The sequence below is a fragment of the Myotis davidii genome, unplaced genomic scaffold (genome assembly GCF_000327345.1).
Source record: "Myotis davidii unplaced genomic scaffold, ASM32734v1 scaffold575, whole genome shotgun sequence".
In the NCBI taxonomy this organism is placed as follows: Eukaryota; Metazoa; Chordata; class Mammalia; order Chiroptera; family Vespertilionidae; genus Myotis; species Myotis davidii.
The window spans coordinates 6,434,163-6,456,227 of record NW_006290306.1 but is presented as its reverse complement, the minus strand read 5'-3'; the positions used below and the strand labels follow the sequence as shown (position 1 = coordinate 6,456,227).

Below are 22,065 nucleotides of genomic sequence, written 5' to 3'. Positions count from 1 at the left end.
ATATTTTAAATAAATAAATAATAAGTGAATGAATAAATTACTAAAATGTGAATTGGGTCATTACTGTTTGGAAAAATTAACTAGCTCAGCATACTTCACCTTTGAAGTAGACTGTAGCAGCCTCCATTTTAAAGGGGATTAGGAGTTGATATTTTGAAACTGGTGTTGTGGGATTGGTCATTGGCAAGGAGAAAATGGAGCAATTGCCTTATGGTAACAAGCACAGTTGTAGCCTGTGACTTTGAATTTGCAACAGGTCACTTCAGCTTACATTTTGGACAGAGAGGAGTTGTAGTCATAATTATCATAGTTCTTAATGATCTTCTTAGAGTGACTGTGTGGGCTGGAACAAAGGATAGAGAGTAATTTTCCATGCATAACATTTCCAAGATGCCATAGCTATGTATGGGAAGCATTTATGTGTTTGTAAAATGCATTGGCTTTCTCAGAATCAGAGAAATCACAGATTCAGAAGGATTCTTAAGGGTTATCTAGTGTAACCTTAATTCTCATCTACCCACCACCAGATACATTAAATCTGGCCCATAAATTCATAAATGACTTGATTCCAACAAGATTCTTTGATAATCAGAGCTAATACATCTATCTTCCCAGAACTGTGCTTTTATAAATCAGGAAAAACAAGTTATCATCAACTGTTGTGAATGTGAATTATAGATTGAGTCAAACTGAAAAACTGATTTTTAAAGCAACTATTGATTAAGTATTTACCCTATGCTAAGAGCTTTATAGGAATTGTGTTATTTGATCCTATTAAAGTTGGTATTATTTAGACAGATAAGGAAATTTAGAGTTGTTAAGTTACTTAATTGAGCTAACACCAAAATTAAAAACCAGGTCTGTCTTATTCCAAGACAGAAACAGAAATTCCATAAAAACGTCTGGAATGATGGTCCAGTGTCTGCAATCATCATGCAATTCATAAATTAGCTGAATGGACTTTGAGAGTCAGACAAATCCAGTTTGAAATCACGTGTAGGATCTTGAGCAAAGTTCTGAGGCTCTCTTTGCCTCTGTGATCTTTAAGATGGGAATCATAAAATATCTTTGAGTGTTTATTAAGATGATATATAAAGTGCCTAGTAGTACAGTATCTAACAAGCACTTGCCTCTCCAAGACAAATAAAGAAAAAGAGGTAGTTCTTTAATATAGCACACTAGCCCTAACTGGTTTGGCTCAGTGGATAGAGCGTCGGCCTGCGGACTCAAGGGTCCTGGGTTCAATTCCGGTCAAGGGCATGCACCTTGGTTGCAGGCACATCCCCAGTAGGGATGTGCAGGAGGCAGCTGGTCAATGTTTCTCTCTCATTGATGTTTCTAACTCTCTATCCCTCTCCCTTCCTCTCTATAAAAAAATCAATAAAATATATTAAAAAATATATATAGCACACTAATATAAAAAAGTAAGTACCAATTCATTTTTGGCCAGTGAAATTCAGGATTACCACATCTTAGATTTATTCAGTTAAGCCTATGGCACATTATGGATATTGTGTGTAATATGAATGAGTAGACATGTTTATCATGCTTAAAAATAGGTACTATCCATAACAAGAAAAGACATGTAAATCAATGCATTTTTGGAAAAACTCCAGATCAGAAAGTATAGAGATAGATATTATGGGGCAGAAATTTCTACTTTATTCCAATATTCTAAACTAGAGGCCCGGTGCATGAAATCTGTGCACTTGGGGGGGGGGTGTCCCCTCAGCCCAGCCTGCACCTTCTCCAATCTGGACCCCTCGGGGGATGTCTGACTGCCAGGTTAGGCCCGATCCCACAGGCATTATCTGCTAACATATTGCACAATTTTTTTGTGTATTTATTAATCATGTTTTCACAAAGGGATACATTTCAAGAGGGAATGACTTTTAGCCTCTTGATCACTGATAGGTTTCCATCACTTAGAACAACCCCAGGCACATAGTAAGGGCTCCATAATGTTTGTTGAATTAATTAATTGATGACTTCAAAACTAGGAGTCTGGGTTAATAAATTATTCTACTTTATTGTACTTCTTTAAAGTGGTCATAGAATTTAGAAAGCAAATTTAAAAATCTTTAGAATATGCCATTCTGTGAACAAAAAACTATTTAAATTCTAATATATACTTACAGGGGAATGAGGTAAAGCTATATATCAGAAAAAAAGATTAAAAGGGAATGCAAAAAGGGAGTGGGTTTTATGCTTTTTGTTTTATGTTTAGAATATGTTTTATTTCATTTGAGAACTATAGCAAGGTATTGAGAAAGGAATGTAAGTGAGAAAAGGTAAGAAAGAACTATAATCATGAATGTTCTGTCTCTAAGGCTTGGGATACTATATGCCTATATGCTTGTTACCTGAATCCCTGGCATCCTTAAAGGAACATGGAACTTGTTAGCCAAGGATCATATCAGGGCTCAGTTTTCCTCTTATATACAGAAACATGTGATCTGCAGAACTGGCTCAGGAATTGGCAAGTTAAGAAATTTAATATTAGCTAAATATTCAGTTTTGTTCACATCTCTCCCAGTCTGGTCATTACAGATCTCCTGAATTCTCTTTTATTCATCTGTTGGCCTTGTTGCTGTTTTGTTTTTAAGCTCTCTTCTCCTGCAGGCCCTGCCCTCATCCTCCTACTCCTGTCTTTGTCCCAGTCTCATGTATTATTTCACCCTCAGTCCCTGATTTGTGTGTGGGTGTTTCCCTGAACAAATAAACCTATGGTGCTAAGAAAGTTCAAGGCCAAAGAAACCCATAGCAACTGAAGACTCATCCCTCTCCCCTCTTCCTGCATATTCTGTGCATCTTGAGCCAGGTGCCTGCATCCTGGGTTCCCCATCAACCTTTCTACACCATCCACTGGGCCATCCCCTCTCACTTTCTGTTTCTGCAAAAGCAGTGCCAGTGCTCTCTGTTCTGCACCTTGAGTTGATTGATGTCACAAAGAGATCCTGCCTATCCCTTCTTGGTCACAAAAGCAATCATAGATCTTTATTCCTCACATTGCATCAAGTTTATTGCTCGTCATACTACCACTGATGCTAGAAGACAAAATTTCCATCTAATCCTAGCAGCAGCTTAATCCCCAGAGTCATATAATTTCAGAAACAAAAGGAATCTGAAAGCCACCTAGTGAAATCCCATTACCAACCCACAGTAAGGGGTTGATAAGTGCATGGTAGGAGTTTGAGAAATATGTGCCATCAGTAAATACTATAAAATCATTCACTATAGACCACTATAATATAACTAGTGCCCCAGTGCAGGAATTTTTGCACATTGAAAGGAGATTAGTTAGAAGAAATATTTTAATATCACTATTCACCCTTTATAATAGAAGTATCAACCAAATTCACAATCGATGATGACAGATCGAAACACACACGTGCAATTGGTGCCAGCGACAGCTTTATATAGAGAGATAAACTTGCTTAATTAGACCTGCTTTCTGATTTAGGTAAACTTTTTCCATCCTAGTGAAGCACCCCAACTTCTCTTTCAGGTAATTGTCAGCAACACAGCAGTAAATATCAACACAAAGCAGATTATTATTGTAGATCACACAGGGAGAACAAGGGGTAAAATATTTAACTGCAGTAGTGTTTGACTATATTCTGCACAGTGAGAAAACCTGAAGTCATTTTCAAGGTCCATCATTTCTTACTTTTCAGTCGGGTCAAGTTTCTAAGCTTTCTAAATCTCCATTTTCTGGCTAATGAAAAGAAAATAGGATTCCATCGAGTCTCCTATCTACCTACTCCAGGACTTTGGGAGGATCAAAGGCGATGAGGCACGGGAAAACACTTCACAGACATTTGGTTAAAGTGTAAAATGTTTCCACCTGGCTATAAAGCAGGTTGTGTTTCTGAGCTGAAGAAACTCCAAAGAGGCTAGTCACTAGGGAGAGGAAGCCGTGCATTGCTACGTGATGTCATTACCCGGCACCCTCAGCGACTGTTTCCAGGCTGGGCTGGGCAGGGCTGTGGGCCGCATTTTGCCCCATGGAGTCTTGGCAGCATTAGCTGCAATTTGGTGGGGTGTTGCTCCAGGGTGGTGGCAGGGCCTGTGTCCCACTTGGGGGAAGCTGAGTGTTGCTTTGTTGGCACCAGGTCCGCGCTGCCATTTCTCTGTAAATGGCCAGTGCATGTCACAGCAGCTCCTGCATTAAGCGTCTTCCCTCTGGTGGTCAGTGTGCTTTATAGCAACTGGTTGGACAGTCAGACACTTAACATATTAGCCTTTCATATATATAGATTGTTTTGTGTTGTTAATATTTATGTTTTTTTTTTAATAAATAGTTTTTTATCATCTTTTGTTCACATAGCAGTATATGTGTAAAATCCATGAACAGCGATGAAGAAGGCTGGGTTTAGAAGGCAGTGAGGGAAACTGGCAAACAGATTTCAAGTCAATAAGTGTTGATATAAAGAGAAAAAGGAAACTTACTAATACAAAACAAGAAGAAATGGGCTAAAATATTATGAAAAGATATCCTATATAATAAGAGAGGAATATACTAATTAGCCGTTACACCCTGAGGCGTAATGAACAAGCATGTCACGACCAGATCACGGATCAGTGGGAGGGTGGGCCAGAGAGGTACAAGCAAGCTAGAGGAAGGGGCAGGGCAACAAGCTATGCGCGGGGGTGGGGGTGGGGGGAAGGTGAGCTACAGGAGGATGGGGCAGCGGGCAGAGAGCTACAGGAGGGAGGCAGCAACCTACTGGCACACAGATTCATGCACAGGGCTACTAGTATATAAATAACATCTTTCTCTACTAAAAGCTTTTAAGTTATAGAAGGGTTTGCCAAAGAACAGCTGAGAAATGATGGTACTTGAGGTTAACAACATGTCCTTGGTGTGATTCAGCAAGTGATAAACTAGGTCTTCCTTGATGGAGCAAAATAGAATAAATATGTGCAATGGTTCCTCCTCCAAGAGTCTTGGAAAGGTGGGACTTTCATTTCACTGGAAAGTGTGAAATGATTATGATGAGCAAGCCCCTTACCTACCTTAGCATCACTAGCATACGTACCTTAACATGACCCCAGAGGTCATGAGAACTGTATTCTAGTACTTTTTGCGAGGACACCTGAATTTTTTAATGATAATTGTTTAATTATTGTTGTTGTTTTTCTTTAAGGCTTGTAAATTTTATAGTTCCCAGTGGTACGTGGTAAACTACAAATATGAACAATATTCTGGAGACATTCGACAGTTACCTCGGTAAGAACCTATTATAAGTAGAACTTGGGTTTTCCCATATATAAAACATATAGTTGTTTAAGTTCTGCCATTGTTTATGAACACATGTTTGTTAATCTAGTGTCAAGGAATATTTTATACAATTTAAAAATAAGAATCACAATAGAATATTTTACTCAACAATGCAATGTTTATATAGTGACAAAAATTTGGAATAAGCTATAAATATACTTATTTAATTTTGAACAAAATTTGAAGATATTGTTATATCATTTTTGTGAGCTGTCCTTTCAATAGCAGACACAAGGTTAGAAAACTACAATTTGGATAAAAAATGTTGCTAACAATATTCTGTATATAGTGTCCAGATTTGCCACTGGGTCTGTGTATCTTCATGCTGGGATATCAAAAATCACTAAAATAGCCCTAGCCGGTTTGGCTCAGAGAATAAAGCATTGGCCTGCAGACTAAAGGGTCACAGGTTCGATTCCAGTCAAGGGCACATGCCCGGGTTGTGGGCTTGATCCCCAGTAGGGGATGTGCAAGAGGCAACCTATCAGTGTTTATCTCTCATCACTGATGTTTCTATCTCTCTCTCCCTCTCCCTTCCTCTCTGAAATCAATAAAAATATATTTTTAAAATTTACTAAAATAAGCAACCTCCACAGAAATGATATATGCCTAAGAAAAGCTAAAAGGGGTAAATAAACACCTCCTTTTCTAGACTCTGGGGAAAATGAAGCCTTTAGGAGAAGGTGACTTTTTTCTTTACACTCTGAGAATGTCAGCTTCACAGAGAAGCTCACCTGAACTAAAGCAGTTACTGATGCAGTGTTTGTGTCCCCACTGAAGTAAAAACCCCCAAAGTGCAGGGAGTTTCCTTGCAGAATCTCCTGTAGGCCTATGAGAATGCCTAGCACATATTAGGTGTGCAATAATTACTTATCAGATAAATAAACTGAGTGAATGGCAAATTTCAAAATGCAGGATTCCTAGATGGGATTGGATGCTAAAATTTAAGGAATTTAAATAAACTGTGATCTTTCAGTGCATTGGTTCATCAAATTAAAATGATGCAAATAACCCAGAAAAACACTTGAGATAATTCAGAGATATGTTTTTATTAACACTTTCCTCAAGTGAAATATTGAGATGATACACATGGCATCTAACTTTTCATGGACACATGGCTCAGATTTGGGTTCCACTTTCTAAGATTTCCCTTGCCCCCAAAAAACATCTTTTTCAGATTCGGGTACTTGAAAGTGCTCTCAACTTCAAAATGCAGAATAGGAAGGAGGAGTTAGGCAATGGCTCTGAGAAGGTGGCATTTGAGCTCAGATGTGAAGTAACAGTCACTACCAGCACTGTGATCTTGGGAAAAGGTTCCTAGAGGGAACAGGATGGGCAAAGGCCCCGAGGTGGGAATAAGCATGGTCACTTGAACAGAATGATAATCAAGGAGGCTGGAGCTGAGGGTTGGAAAGAGAGTAGAGAAACGAAACTCTGGAAACCTAGGCAGGAGACATTGTGGGCCCTGGAAAGGAGCTTGGATTTTTCTCTCATTGCAACAGAAGCCCATGAAATGTTTAATCAGGAGTGTGACATGATCTGTTTTACCTCTTCGAAAGATTACTTGTTCTACTCTATGGAAAAGGGGATTGCAGTGATGAGAATAGGAAAAAGAGAGGTGTATGGGGGCAGGGGTCATTTCTTTTGGAGTTGCATTACTATGAAGACCCAATGTTCCTCCAAAGCAGCACATGTGTTTTGTTGTTGTTGTTTTAAAAAAAAACAAACAAACAGTGAACATTAACTTTTACCAAATCTCTGGACATTCCATTAGAGTCAGGTAACTTGTAATAGATAACTTTCTGCAACTGCTCATTAAGAAGGTCCCATCACACAGGTGTGCGTGAGTAATTCAGAACGTCTGGGTGTTAGCACACAAGTTTTATCAGTGCAATTGAAAAGCAAAGCATTTTTTTCTCACATCAAGACTTCCTCTTTTCCAAAATAGTTCAGAGAAGTGGTTACAACTTGGAGGTTGTGCCCAAGCTATTGGGATACTGCATTACCTATATAATTTTATTAACCAATGTCACCCCAATAAATTTAATGAAAATAAACGAAAGAAAAGATTGGTGGTATTTTTCCTCTATTAAAACAATAGAGAAAGCACCTACAGTAAATACAGAGTCTTGTTGAATTGGAATGCCCTTAGAGCATAAGAAAAAAATCTTGAGAGAAGAAATGCAATAGGAACCAAAACATTGTTGATAATTTTTTTACTTTAACTAAAGGAAGTGGAAGTTGATACCATGAATGGGGAAGAATAAGACTGTCATAAAGTAAGAAAGTTTAAAGAAAAAAAAAGTATATATATTCAAAATGAAAATCAGAATTTCTAGACTATAATCCAGAAATATAATCCTCACATAGCCCCTGAAATAATGAAGACTGTAACACTGATTAGCAAAACTGTTTTTAAAATTATTTTACAAAGCTAAGCACTCCCCATTACATGTATTTAGGTCAGTAGTGGGGACAGATACTTTACTTGGGCCTTCTGAGGCTATTAGAAGTAAATCATTTTCATACCTCCTGTATCAGGAGAATTCTCCTGTGTCTGCTAACAATTAAAATTGATCATTTCTTTTTATGGATTGCTGAGGTTACAAAATGAAAACTTGCAATTCAGTGAAAAAAGAGGTGTGTTTATATTCCTCATTTTTATTCTTAAATTTAAAATTGTATTATTATTAAGGCTTAAGAACTCCACTTTTTTAAGTGTCTGTTTATAGGAAGATACTGGAGAAATGTGAAATGTAAAGCCTTCACACATAAGGAATAAAAAAAAAATCGCTGAACTTGTGGTTCCAGAATGACATAAAAATGTATGATGCCAGTGGAGCCAAGTATATATATTCAATGAGGAAAGGAGCATCTCTTTAACAAATGGTGTTGAGAAAACTAGACAGCACATGCACAAGAGTGAAACGAGACTGCTGTCTTACGCCATGCACAAAAATTAACTTGAAATGGATCAGAGACTTGAATGTAAGACCTGAAGCCATAAAGCTCCTAGAAGAAAGCAGGGGGGATAAGCTCCTTAACATTGTTGGTGGCAATGGTTGTGTTTTGTTTTTTGACACCGAAATAAAAGGCAACAAAAGCAAAAATATAAAGTGGGACTACATCAAACTAAAAAGCTTCTGCACAGCGAAGAAAACTATCAACAAAATGCAAAGGTAATCTATTGAATAGAAGAAAATATTTACAAATCATATATCTGATAAGGAGTTAATATCCAAAATATACAAACTCAATAGCAAAAACTCATACAACTCAATAGTAAAAAACAAACCCCCCTCCCCCCGACACACACACAAAAGAAAACCAATCTAATTAAAAATGGAAAGAGGCTCTGAATAGACATTTTTTTCAAAGAAGACATACAGGTGGCCAACAGGTACATGACAATGGAAAGTAAAATCAAAACCACCATTAGCTATCTACTCATACATGTTAGAATCTCTATTATAAAAAGACAAGAAATAACAAGTGTTAGTGAGGATGTGGAGAAAAGAGAACCCTGGTGTATTGTTGATGGGAAAGTAAATTGGTGCAGTCACTATGGAAACCAGTATGGAGGTTCCTCAAAAAAAATTAAAATAATCCAGCAATTTCACTTCTGGGTATTTATCTGAAGAAAATGAAAACACCAGTTTGAAAAGATACATACATCCCATGTTCACTGCAGTGCTATTTACAATAGCCAAGATATAAAAACAATCTGTCTATTTGATGAGTGAATGGAATACTGTTCCATCATAAAAAAAAAAAAAGTGAAATCTCGCCATTTCCAATAACATAGGTGGTTCTCAAGGGAATTATGCTAAGTGAAATAAGTTAGAGAAGGACAAATACCATATGATCTTACTTATATCGGGAATTTGAAAACAAACAAACAAAAAAGAAAAAACAAGCTCATAGATACAGAGAACAGATTGATGGTTATCAGAGGCAGGAGGTGGGGGGGAAGCAAAATAGTTGAAGAGAATCAAAGGTATTTCCAGTTATAAAATAAATGTCATAGGGATGTAATGTACAGGATGGTGACTATAGTTAGTAATACACTATTGCATATTTGAAAGTTACTGAGAGTAGATATTAAAAATCCTCATCAAAGGGGGAAAAAAGTCTATGTATGGTGACAGACATTAACTAAACTTACCCAGGAGATCATTTTCGCATTATATACAAATCATTATATTGTACACCTGAAACTAATATATTATTTATCAATAATACCATAATTTAGAAGATATATATGATGCCACTGATCACATTAATCCACGGAGTAAAACGCAAAGATATATGACATATCTAAGTTTTTTTACTACAGCTGTTTTGATATAAAGAAGAACATTTTACAGAATGTATTTTGTGACTGAATATCAAATGAAATGTAACCAAGTTGAGGTTCTGGATTAATTAGAATAGTTTTTTTAATAAAAGAATGTTTTCCGAGTGCGCTAGGTTCCATTTGTATGTTATCTCATTTAGCATGCATAATCCCACAGAGTAGGAACTGTTATCCTTGCTGTATAAAGGAAACTGGGGCACTGAGAGGGATAGTAACTCACCTCGAATCTCACAACTGTAACCAAGGAGGCTCGCAGGCATCCCCAACCCCTTTTGTGGGCGATGGGGGTAATTTGGGTGTAGAAGTGAGCAATGAGACTGCCTAGAAATGATAGCTAATGTTGAGTTCAAACATCAGAGGGTCCCTACTGAGCCCTTTACTTCAGGGTCCCAAAGATTCAGAGACCACACAGTGCTGCTGGGGGAAGAATGTTAAACTCGGAAGCAGAGGTACTTATCTTTCCATGGTCTGTGAAAGGGTGAATGGTCTTTGCTTAATGGCCCTGCAGGCATGAGAGACTGAGTGGTGACATGATTACTTAAAGGCAAGGAGGGTTGTGCTGTGCGGGGCAGTGAGACCCGAATGACTGGGAAAGATGACCCCTCAATAGCCCCCATACTTTTTCATACATGGCTGCTCTTACCTCCTATTGCTCTCCTTCCCCGACTGTGCTCCAGCCCCCAGCCTTCCACTCCTGGGCACTCCAACTTGGTTCCTCCCCGGGACCGGTACTGTCGCCATTCACTATGCCAGAATGACCTTCCCCAGATCATCACATGGCCAGCTTCGGTTGAGTCTCAATTTAAATGGCCATCCATGACCACCCTTTCTAAATCTGGTCTCTTCCATCCCTACTTGGATCAGTCTGTTCTCCGCCCCACTTTAAATTTCTTCACAACCGTTTTCACCCCAGGAAATTATCTTGTTTATGTGTGCTATTATCTATTCTCTCCTTCCTTGGAATGCTCACTTCCTCAGGTTGGGGATTTGTTTTCTGGTATATATTATTGGGGGTCTTCTGTGTAGCAGGTACTATCTGGGTACTGGATCATTTACTGGCAAAGAATAACCTCCAAGAATTAAAGCAACTCTGCATTCCCATTGAATTTGATCAAGCAAACTCAGAATTAAGAAAAGCCAGCAATGAAAAGATATTCACTCACCCCCTCCCCCCCACCCCCACGATAGGATATAAATTGGCACACACAGGTCTGCACTTTTTTTTCTATGAACATAAGGTCAGCAAGAATATTGTTAGGGACTAATGGACTTGGCTGAGTGATGCTCTCTGGAATACCTTCAACGTAGAAGATTCTTTGTGATGGGAATATTGAATATGCCACTGGGCTTTTTCCTCTCAATAGTCAGATTGTGAGGTTGCTTCTACACAGTCTACATCATCTTAAAGAAAACAAATATGTCGGGCAAATTCTACATGTAAAAATGTCTAACTAGGAATCAAGAAAGATCTGAACCTTGAATGATAATGTCTGGTTTCCATTCTGCCATGAGGTGTGAGACAGAATCAAGCCAAGGAAAACTTATTTCTGTCTTATATTTCCGTGTATAGAGCCAGGTGTATGCTCTCACTCCCCAGAGCTGGCCGGTGATGCTATGACACAGAGGTGTTTCTATGCTACCATGGGATTTCACAAAGTGAGCACAATTGCCAATAATGGATGCAGACTTTTGGGGAGACCATGGTTAAGGGAGCAGCACAGTCTAGTGGCCAGATCACAGACTTGTTTTCTGGAACACAGTTCTTCAAATGACCGCCTGTACCCTGGGGCATGTCATAAAAAGGTGAAGCAGAAAGGTAATGAAAATATCACATCAGCATGTGGAAGAGGAAAATACAAACCATCAAACCTACAAATTGTCCTGCTCACCTTCATCCCATTCAGTGTGTAAACCTGCATAAATATTAACTCCATGGATTAAAATAGAGATTTATTTGCTGGATTAAGATGTCAAGGTGTAGGGGGAGGTTAATACCTCCAAAGAAAATGGGATCTTCACAAGGTTACATTATTTTATTAAAAAATGCAGTAGTTGTTACCCAGGAAACAGCTGAAAATGAAAGCCGTGTCTCAAATGACAAGTCAGAACCTTTATTTTTGTTTTAATCTTAGAGCAGAGTACAAGCCAGAGAAACTTCCTTCACATTCCTTTGAGGTTGACCATGAAGATGCTGATAAGGATGAAGTAAGTAAATTGTTGAAAGTGAAATGTTTAAAACATGAGGATAATTAGTGCCTGTCTTTCACTTGAGTGTTCCATGTTCTGAACAGTTTTCATCAAGCTGCAGTAACTGTTTGTATGAGGGCTTTTAGTCAAAATGAGTCACATTTGTTTTGAGATTGAACATGATTATTTGAGATGAGTCAAAGAGAGAAAAAGAGGCTCATTTTTAAGTGCAAGTGCAGAAGATCTGGGATTCACAAAAGATTGCAGTCATGCTAATGATGCTTTTGTACAGGATACCACCTCCCACTCGTCTTCCAAGGGCGGTGGGGGCGCGGGAGGAACTGGAGTTTTCAAGTCTGGCTGGCTCTACAAGGGGAATTTCAACAGCACCGTGAACAATACCATTACTGTGCGGGTAAGGAGCCATCAGGACGCATCTTTGTGTCTGCCACCTTTCCCGACACCCCTTCTTCGGTCAGAGCACAGAGGAGAGCCATTTGCATTGAGTTTATGTTCTGTGTCATATTTTATTGATGAGAAAGGAGTGTGCTCTTCTCTCAAACAGCACCCTACAGGTGTCGCACTCCTGGAGGAATTAGAAAAAAATGCTACTTTCTGTGAGTAATAGGACACTGCAACCTCAACTACTTTCCTGTATCTTTTTCATTATTTAGTCATTCAAAAAGCGCTACTTTCAGCTGACTCAGTTGCCTGATAGCTCCTACATCATGAATTTTTACAAAGATGAAAAAATATCCAAAGAACCCAAAGGCTGCATCTTTTTGGATTCTTGTACAGGTGTGGTGCAGGTGAGTAGGAATCTTTTTTTCCCTCTTGGCTTTTTTTGTTGTTGTTGTTGTTTTTAAATCAAAGAATATGTTCATCCAGTCATCAGTTATTTTTCCACAAATATTTATGGAGTATCTGAGATGAGCCAAAAATTGTTCTAGACCCTAGGGATTCAGTGGAGAACAAGACAACCTGGATTCCTGCTTTCACAAAACTTAACTTTCAATAAAGGAAGAAAAAACAGAAAATAGGCAAAGAAATAAATAAACAATAGAATCAGTTGGTGAAATCTGGAATAAAGAAAAGAAACAGGGATACTGAAGGGAGAGAGACAAATGATGACATTGGAAAAGAATGTTAATTTTCTAGAAGTGAGAAAAGTATGTTTGAAGAGAAAGTATTTGATCTAGAGACTGAAAACTGAGCAGGGCAGCACATGCAGAGGTCCTGAGGCAAGAGCAAGTCTTATATATTCGAGGAAAATGGCCACCTGTGTAGCTGCATTAGAGAACCGCTGAACTAAAGAATTTTGTAAGATAACATGTAAATCATATAACTCAAAAGATACACTTCATAAATATTTTCTTTATTATAAGATATGAGATAGTAAATTTATAATGTGCATATATATCATCTTCCTTCTAAGAGGATGTTTCCCTCAAAGACAAGGATTACATTGATTCCCAAGAGCTTAATTTAAGAAACAGACAATGCTCTTCTGCAACATCTTGATCTTCAGACTATTGTCCTTAATATTCAATTTGGCACAGACCACGGTGGCAAAGGGCAGCAGATAATTCCACAGACCTCATTTGGATCTCTTACTTTCAAGACATTTATTCTTTCTACTCTGATTAAATAGCTATCCTTATTCCCTCTTACATAAAAATTGAAGCAATCAAGTGTTTTAGCAATATTACCTCAAATTTCACATTATTATTGTCTCAATGTGTTAAAAAAAAAAAAAGCCCTAGCCGGTTTGGCTCAATGGGTAGAGCATCAGACTGAAGGCTCCAGGGTTCAATTCTGGTCAAGGGCATGTATCGGTTGCAGGCTCCTGGTCCTGGTCAAGGACATTCGGGAGGCAAACAATTGATGTGTCTCTCACATCAGTGTTTATCTCTGTCTTTCCTTCTCTCTACCACTCTCTCTAAGAATCAATGGAAAAAATGTCCTTGAGTGAGGATTAAAAAACAAACAAACAAAAACACCTCAGAGAGATAAAATACCTTTCCAAGTCACAGAACTAATAAATGGCAAAATTAGATCTGAGGCACAGGAATGTCCAAAATTACAAAAAGATGCCCGAGAAAATCATTTGGTTATTATACATGAGTGGACATACCTGTACACATACACACATACATTTATCCTGTGTAAGCCACATGGGCACAGGAAACACTATAAAGATGTGTTTATGTGCGGTTCTAAACAGTGCATTTTAGATGTAGGGTTTACTTCATCAAATGTATATTGAAATGCTTTCTATATGCAAGGCATTGTGGGAAAGCCACATATGAATTAGATGTGGTTTCTGTCTTCAAAGAGCTTACAGCCTGTAGGAGGATGAACAGAAAATATATATATATATATATCGTGTGTGAAAATAAAGCATAAATGACTCATTTCAAACATTAAGTTCTGATAATACATGCAAGAGTGAAATTCTATTTATCACTGATGATGATAAATTGCATTATATTACATTATACATAGTATATATGTGTTAGTTCCATTTATTTGTTTATTGACACTCCATTACACTAGAATGTAAGTTCAAAGAGGGCAAGCACTTTACATGTGTTTTTTAATGCTATGTACTTGGCACATAGAGGGTACCTAATATTGTTTATAAATGAACAAATAAACATACAGAGAATGAACAGAATTGCACGGGTGGTAGCCAGCAATACCGGTAACCTGGAGTTGATGTTGTGTGTTTCCTTTTAAAACTCTTCTTTAGTTTCTGAAAAATTCTGTAAAAGATGCTAGCACCATTGCTGGCGTGATGGAATATTTTGTTTGGGTAACTTCATTCTTCGACATTCAGTCCTCCGTTGACTTTAGTGGCGTCCTTGGAGTATCTATTTCAAAACTTTTCCAGATGAACACTGTAGAAACAGACCAGTTTGCTACAACTCATTAAACACATCAGATGGCATTAGGCCACATTCAATTTCCTATTGTTTATGATGCCATGTAGGTGGGCTGTGGTGAGCTTGGATGAGCAAAGTCGTTGCAGTGGATACAAAGAACACTGATTTCATGGAAACGGGAACATTGGGGGAGTGAAATGAGTATGATTACTTTATGAATGCCATTGTAATGATTTAACTATTGCATTTCAAGATTATTAAAATGTTCCATTGATTTTTCTATTTCTGTCCTTTCTTTTTTGCCAGTTGATATGCCATTATTTTGGAGAGTGAGATAGAAAACCACTTTAGACATCTAAGTCCTCTCCAACATAAACCTCTCAACACTGAAAGCGGTTCTATTTCTCTCCAAATTTTAAAAAAAATTATTTGGTATCTGAGCAGTTGTAAATAGAATATTTATTTTATTTATAAATACCACCTCTTTGTGAGAACCAAGGGCTGGCTTATAATAATTCACACAAAGTTTTAAAAAATATTTGTAATAATATTGTTGAACTTGGCATCAATATTAAATTTATTTGATGTACAGAATGCAATTTAGGAAATCAACATTTTTTAAATATTTCATAATGTTTCTTTCTAAAATTTTTATTAGTTTCTTAGCATCAGCATTGGAAAGCAGGTTACAGCTTGATCCACTTTTAACTTGGACCCAGTATCAGCAGTTTGCATAGCTGCATCTCCCAGTTCTCATGATTTACAACATCAGATTAGTCAAGGAGACTCTTTAACTTGTTTGTTTTCAAGACAGCACTGAGATTGGCTTGCATTTGCAATTGTCAAATAATTAACAATATCCTAGCCCAGTGGTCGGCAAACTCATTAGTCAACAGAGCCAAATATCAACAGTACAATGATTGAAATTTCTTTTGAGAGCCAAATTTTTTAAATTTAAACTATATAGGTAGGTACATTGTTATTAACTTAATTAGGGCACACCTAAGGCTTAGGAAGAGGGGGCCAAAGAGCCACATGTGGCTCGCGAGCCACAGTTTGCCAACCACTGTCCTAGCCAAAGTGAGGTCTTGAACTCTGGGCATTTCTAGTTTTTCTCTCTTTGTCTATTTCTCTTCCTGTGGGCTTCGTCTTTTGTTTGTTTGTTTGTTTGTTTGTTTGTTTTTTTAAAGAAACCTGTCTCTCTTTTTTATATGTGCTGTCAGCCAACTCGTCTTTGTCCTTAGGCACTCTGTGTCACTGAGGTCACAGGCGGTTCAATGGACCTCCTTGGACAGAAGCCCAGGAAGCTTGTGTGAGAGTGTATGGAGGGAGTCTGCTCACTCTCCCTGCGGGGAGCGTGGCTTCTAAGAACTTGCATTCTTAAAGAGGCTGCCTAGATGTTGGCTTTGCACACAGTAGTTTGAGGCCACTGCCTTTCTGGTGACTCCTCATTCTGTTGACACTGTAGCCAAATAATTTTTTCCAAATGCAGCTCTGGACTTTTACTTGCCAAAGCCATCCTGCCCTGTGCTCTCATGAGACCAGCTATATTCTCATATGCCAATAGCAATTCTGTTCTCAAAAAGCATATTAATACCTTGACTTTATACCTTTTCTTCAACATACTCATACAAAATGTGAGTACATTTATCTCCCAATATCACACTGTGTTTCAAAAGGCCTATCTCCCTGCTCTGCCAGGGCAGAGGCTTTGTTTCTACCTGACACAAAATGCAAACACAATAGACGCCTCTTTAGGAGTGAATGTTATCACCGCCCTGAGCACTGAGGACAGTTAGGCAGCTTCTGCTCCAATCAAGCTCATGGACAAATAAAAGAGCCAGCCTGCAAGTGAGTCATTACAAGGCAAGGAAATAATACCTTTGACAATAGTACAAAAGTATGGACGGGAGCAAATAGCTCGTCATTGGAAGAGTGCAGAAAACAGCATTTGAACTGTGACATTTTACAGTGAGAATCACACGTAGCTTTTAAACTGATTCTTCTTTCTCCTTCAATTTCCAAATTTTACTTTTTCATGAGGCATCTATGTTGTCTCACTGTCTATTCTCAGCACATGGAAAATCTATTACCTCCAGGCCACAGCTACCCTGTTGGTGGGTGATTGTGCCAGGGAGGTAGCAAGGAAGGAGGATGGCATTCACAGAGCATCTTCTTTATACCCGGTTCGTCTCAGTGGGTGTTAAAGTCTAAAGAGATTATTTCCCCTTTCTACCACTTGCTACCCGTGTAATTCCTAGCTTACCTGCCCAAGCCGCAATGTCATCACATGTTAAATGGAATAATACGATTTTTCACACAAAGGTTGTTGGGAGATTTATAAAAGATAATGACTGTAAAATGTTCAGCACAGTGCCTGGTATACAGATGGCGAGTATGTAGTAAGTGTCCTCTTTGTAGTTGTAACTGTGCTGTGGAAGTTGAAAGGATCAAGTTATTTTGGGACAGTGTCTGAAGGCATCCCCCCAAAAAGGACATTGCCGAGAGGATATTCAAAATTACTTTTTGTTGCCACCAAGAAGAGCAACCCTGTTCCCATAAAATAATTTAGACTTTGATATTTATCTGCAATTTCGCAGGATAGTCACACTCCCATCTTCTGGCTCTTCTCCAGTGTGTTTTACTTATACAAAGTTGAGTTATCCTGAGTATATAGGCTTTGCTTTATGATAGCGCGGGGGCTCTAAAGATTTTAGAACAGTGTTAGTAAGAGTTGAATACCTATATCAGGATTATAGATTGTTTCATACCCATCGAAATTTGTGTCCTATTTTGGAAAATTTCTTTATGTTACTTACCTATATGGAAAACTTTGGAACCATCAGGAGCCCACAAAATATGTCTCCCTCTCTCTAAGACTTATTTATCTGGTGTTTTTTCTTTCTTTTCGTACCAAAGAATAACAGACTAAGAAAATATGCCTTTGAATTGAAAATGAATGACCTGACCTATTTTGTGCTGGCGGCTGAAACGGAGTCCGATATGGATGAATGGATCCACACCCTCAACCGCATCCTGCAAATCAGCCCTGAGGGACCCCTTCAGGGTCGGAGGAGCACAGAGCTCACCGATCTGGGGCTGGGTAAGAGCACATCACCACCCCCTTCCATCCTTTGCAAAGTGTGACCTGTGCATTTGGGTCATTTAAACGCCTAGAAGCTATAGTAGCTGGCAGGTCTAGCTCATCCATCTCTGAGTTCCAAGAAATTGTCCCTAAATTTTTACTTGTACTGAATAGTGAGTGTCACCACACATAGGTACGATTTTGACTGGACGAACAGTGATTGAGGCTGATGGCCAACAAATGATGTTGGGAAGCATTTGTCATCAGTATAAGAAATGTATCCAGATCTGATGAGATGTCACCCTGGAGGTGTTTGATAGCTTTTCATTAAATTTAATTAATTAACAGTATACTCTGTGAAGGCAAATATGCATTACTTCCTTTTAATTAAAAGGAGTGGCATGTATGCTTTTTGACCATACTGAGATCTGCTTATGTATATGTGAAAGTTCCATAAATTTGACATAGTATTAGAGATTTTTTTATAAGACAATAAATTTTTCTGCCCATCCTAATTCCCTCAAAAAGATTCAAATTCACTGCAGGCAAAGAGAAGGGAGCAAAAGAGAGGAGAGAAGGACTGAAAAGAATTGTAGATAAAGCAGATCTATCATTATGTGGAAAACAACTTCACCTTTAGAGTCAATCATTCCTCCCAAAGGAAAACTATTTTAAGGCATCTTGGACTGCATCGTGGTACATTAGAAAATAAAGTGTCTTTAAGTTCTAGTAGCCTAAGTATCATGTGCTTTTAAGTGAACAAGTCATGGGATAATGAGGAAGAAAATCATTGTTGCTTTTAACACCACTTCGTGTACCATAGTAGGTATTTTACATTCATGATTTACTTAATAATATTCAACTAGAAAATTAATGTTTACAGAGTTGTAGAGAGTTTAGTAACAGAAGCTATAATGTGAGTTTTAAACTGATGGCCTGAGAGTCAAAATTATCAAAAATAAAAACATATGTACAAAAACTTTAATATGCATTCATGAAGTAAGTCAAGACAGCACCAAGTATTAATGTAGAACTGTAAGGGTTCAGAGTTCTCATGAGCACAGGATGGTGTCATGGAAAGAATCCCAAAAGATCATTAGAAGGTCTGATTTCCCGGCCAATGTCTTTCTAACAGTAAGGAGTACTGGAACCAAGATATAGTGAAGGCATCTGTTCACTAACATCCATCTTTCATCGCTCTTGGGTCTAACCCAGTCTCTCTCTCCTCTCTCTCCCTCTACTCTCTCTCTCTCCTCTCTCTGGAATCGAACCTCAGATGCTTCAGTGTGCAGGCCAACACTCTATCCACTGAGCCAAACCAATCTACGCTCTTCTCCTCTCTTTTTTTTTAGGGGATAAGGCAGAGGGTTTTGAAGTCGTACCAAAAGGAGGGATAAATAACTCCACTTACCCAGTCTCTCTCTCCTCTCTCTCCCTCTACTCTCTCTCTCTCCTCTCTCTGGAATCGAACCTCAGATGCTTCAGTGTGCAGGCCAACACTCTATCCACTGAGCCAAACCAATCTACGCTCTTCTCCTCTCTTTTTTTTTAGGGGATAAGGCAGAGGGTTTTGAAGTCGTACCAAAAGGAGGGATAAATAACTCCACTTCTCTACTTGGACACAGACCAGTCCAAGTAAGACCCCAGAGGCTTAAAATAGTGTACAAGTTGGGCAATTATGATGTGTTCCAACTATAAACTGAAAGAAAGGATGGAAGGAGATGAGGTTGGAGACAAGGGTCCCAGGCTGTCCTCACATGGAAGTCATTACAAAGCCTCTCTTTCCCCCACTCCCTCTGCACGAGATCATGGTGAACTGAAGTGGTGGTAGCAATAGCATAGAAGGAGTATTAGACAAGTGTGGAAAGTATTTCTAAGGCAGAATGGATAGGTCTTGCTGATGGGTTGAATGATCCTTTACCCTCTCTGCATCTACCTGCTTGGGCATTTAACTTTGAAGTGTCCTCTGCCTCTGTCTCTGGACTTGACCGTGTGCCTGGCTTTGGGTAATGGAATGAAACAAAAGTGCAAGTATGGTGCTTCTAAGTCTACAACTCGAGAGGCCTTGCTCTTTCTTGTGTTTCTGTCATCTCCATGAGGACATTCCTGAGGTAGCCTACTGGCATGAAACAGATACTTGTCAGAGACTTGAAGTGCCCAGTCAGCCCAGTTGAGACTGCTCTTCAGTGGTCGGCAAACTCATTAGTCAACAGAGCCAAATATCAACAGTACACTGATTGAAATTTCTTTTGAGAGCCAAATATTTTAAACTTAAACTATATAGGTAGGTACATTGTTATTAACTTAATTAGGGTACTCCTAAGGCTTAGGAAGAGCCACACTCAAGGGGCCAAAGAGCCGCATGTGGCTCGCGAGCCACAGTTTGCCGACCACGGGGCTAACCTAGTTTTGAAATGTCACAGGCTAGAGAAAGGTGTGACTCATTAGTTGTTATTTAATAACCTGTCTTTATGTATCTTTTCAAGATTCGCTGGATAATTCTATCACATGTGAATGCACACCAGAGGAAACAGATTCTTCAGAGAACAGCCTACATCCAGACTTCACAAAAGTAATAAAGCTGATACATTATTATGCAAATGAATTTGCATTGCTTACTACTTAATGCTTTCATGGAAAAGATGGAAATGCTTTTTTTAAGGTTTAAGCAAAGAAACACAAAATTCAAAAAACAAAGCATGTTTTTTATAAGACTTGCCAAGTGTCAATGGGTGATTTTAAAACTCTTATAATACTAAGGGGGCTACTTCTTGCCATGTTGATGGGGCTGGGCTGTAAGTATCTGGCAATTTAGACCGGAGCTAACACAGTATTTTCTGTAGTACCTCACAGAAACTGAAGAGACTGTCAAAGCCACTCGAAACCTGGAGAGGCTAAATCTCTTCTCCATGGATCCAGATATAGAAGTAAGTTGGAATTCCTTCTCTAAGCCCACATGGGACTTGATCCATACAATTGTGGTTTATACATTTTTTGTGTGTGTGGATGGATTTTTGTGGAGTAAAACTGTCAAAACTTTTCTAGACCTTGAAACTTCAGAAAAAGAATCTTTTAGAACCCGAGTCAGTGATCAAACCATTTGAAGAAAAAGCTGCCAAGAGAATCATGGTCATTTGTAAAGCTCTCAACTTCAGTCTTCAGGGATGTGTTACGGAGAATGAAAATGATCCGATAACGAATGTAAGTTGCTCTTCTGTTACTTCCTATACCAATTAACCAACAGCACACCACCCAGTCAAATCTCTTCTGTTCCTTGTCATTCCAAGCACAGACTGCACACCATCTAGTGTAGCAGGGAATGTGACTGACAGCATTTTTACATATGACAAAAATGCACAAATTCTGAAATGGAATTGTCAATATGCTGCCATAAAACGTTTCTGTTAACTTAAAGAAGAAGCATCAGAGGGACTATGTTCTAGGATTCTCTCCATTAAATCAGCATAGCTTCTGAGTTTCCTAAGATACTGTGTGTATCTTCTTGTATCTCAAGATGGCTTTTAAATTGACATTTTTATTTTAATAGTTATATGTTTATTTTAATGTGTATTAGAAAGTAATTTAAATGAACATACCAGCCCTGTGATTTCACAGTTATTACTGTCTAAGACAAGGCTAAATAGTGAACCAAGTGAAATAATATCAGGTAAATATTAAATAAATAATAGTACAGATGCTACATGCAAATTGTAGGAAAAAGTGCTTCACTGATATTTGGAAAATACCACACTGCTCATTAAATCAATACAAGAGTCCTTTTTCTACCAAATAGACCCTCAATGGACATAAGACACTGGGGGGTAGGGGAGGCCAGGGGATTGTCAAGGGCGGTGAAAAAGAAAAAGGACACATTTGTAATACCCTTTGTAATACTTTTAGCAATAAAAAAAATTAAAAATAATAATAAAATAAATAAAAACTAAATAAAAACTAAATAAAAACTAAAAAAAACAAATAGACCCTCTTGGGAGCTCTCCCGGTTCTAGGGTGTAGCTCTATGCTAATTGTGAATGTATGTGTGGGAAGAGTGCATTTTGTGAACATCAACATTACCAAATGTTTCTACAAAGAAGAAAATTAAAATCACTCATAATCCTACCATCCATTTAAAAAGTTGCTATATTGGCATGTTACTTTTTACTATTTTTAATACATTCTTTTCTAATTTCTAATAAATCATCTCTCATTTGTCATTTTTCAACTCTAAGTAAAAACTTATTTCCAGATCCATGGTAAGGCCCCATTT

The 22,065-nt window shown here is 38.2% G+C and overlaps 1 protein-coding gene across 1 annotated transcript in view; it reads left to right on the top strand.

The window, feature by feature from the left end:
* Positions 1-22,065, top strand: part of DOCK10 (dedicator of cytokinesis 10) — a 133,040-nt gene that overhangs the window by 33,941 nt on the left and 77,034 nt on the right. Inside the window, exons 4-11 of the mRNA XM_015563669.1 lie at positions 5,151-5,233; positions 11,774-11,846; positions 12,121-12,243; positions 12,503-12,637; positions 17,633-17,816; positions 20,285-20,370; positions 20,642-20,725; positions 20,844-20,999. Coding sequence (XP_015419155.1) covers positions 5,151-5,233; positions 11,774-11,846; positions 12,121-12,243; positions 12,503-12,637; positions 17,633-17,816; positions 20,285-20,370; positions 20,642-20,725; positions 20,844-20,999 — 924 coding nt within the window. The remainder of the gene's footprint in view (positions 1-5,150; positions 5,234-11,773; positions 11,847-12,120; positions 12,244-12,502; positions 12,638-17,632; positions 17,817-20,284; positions 20,371-20,641; positions 20,726-20,843; positions 21,000-22,065) is intronic.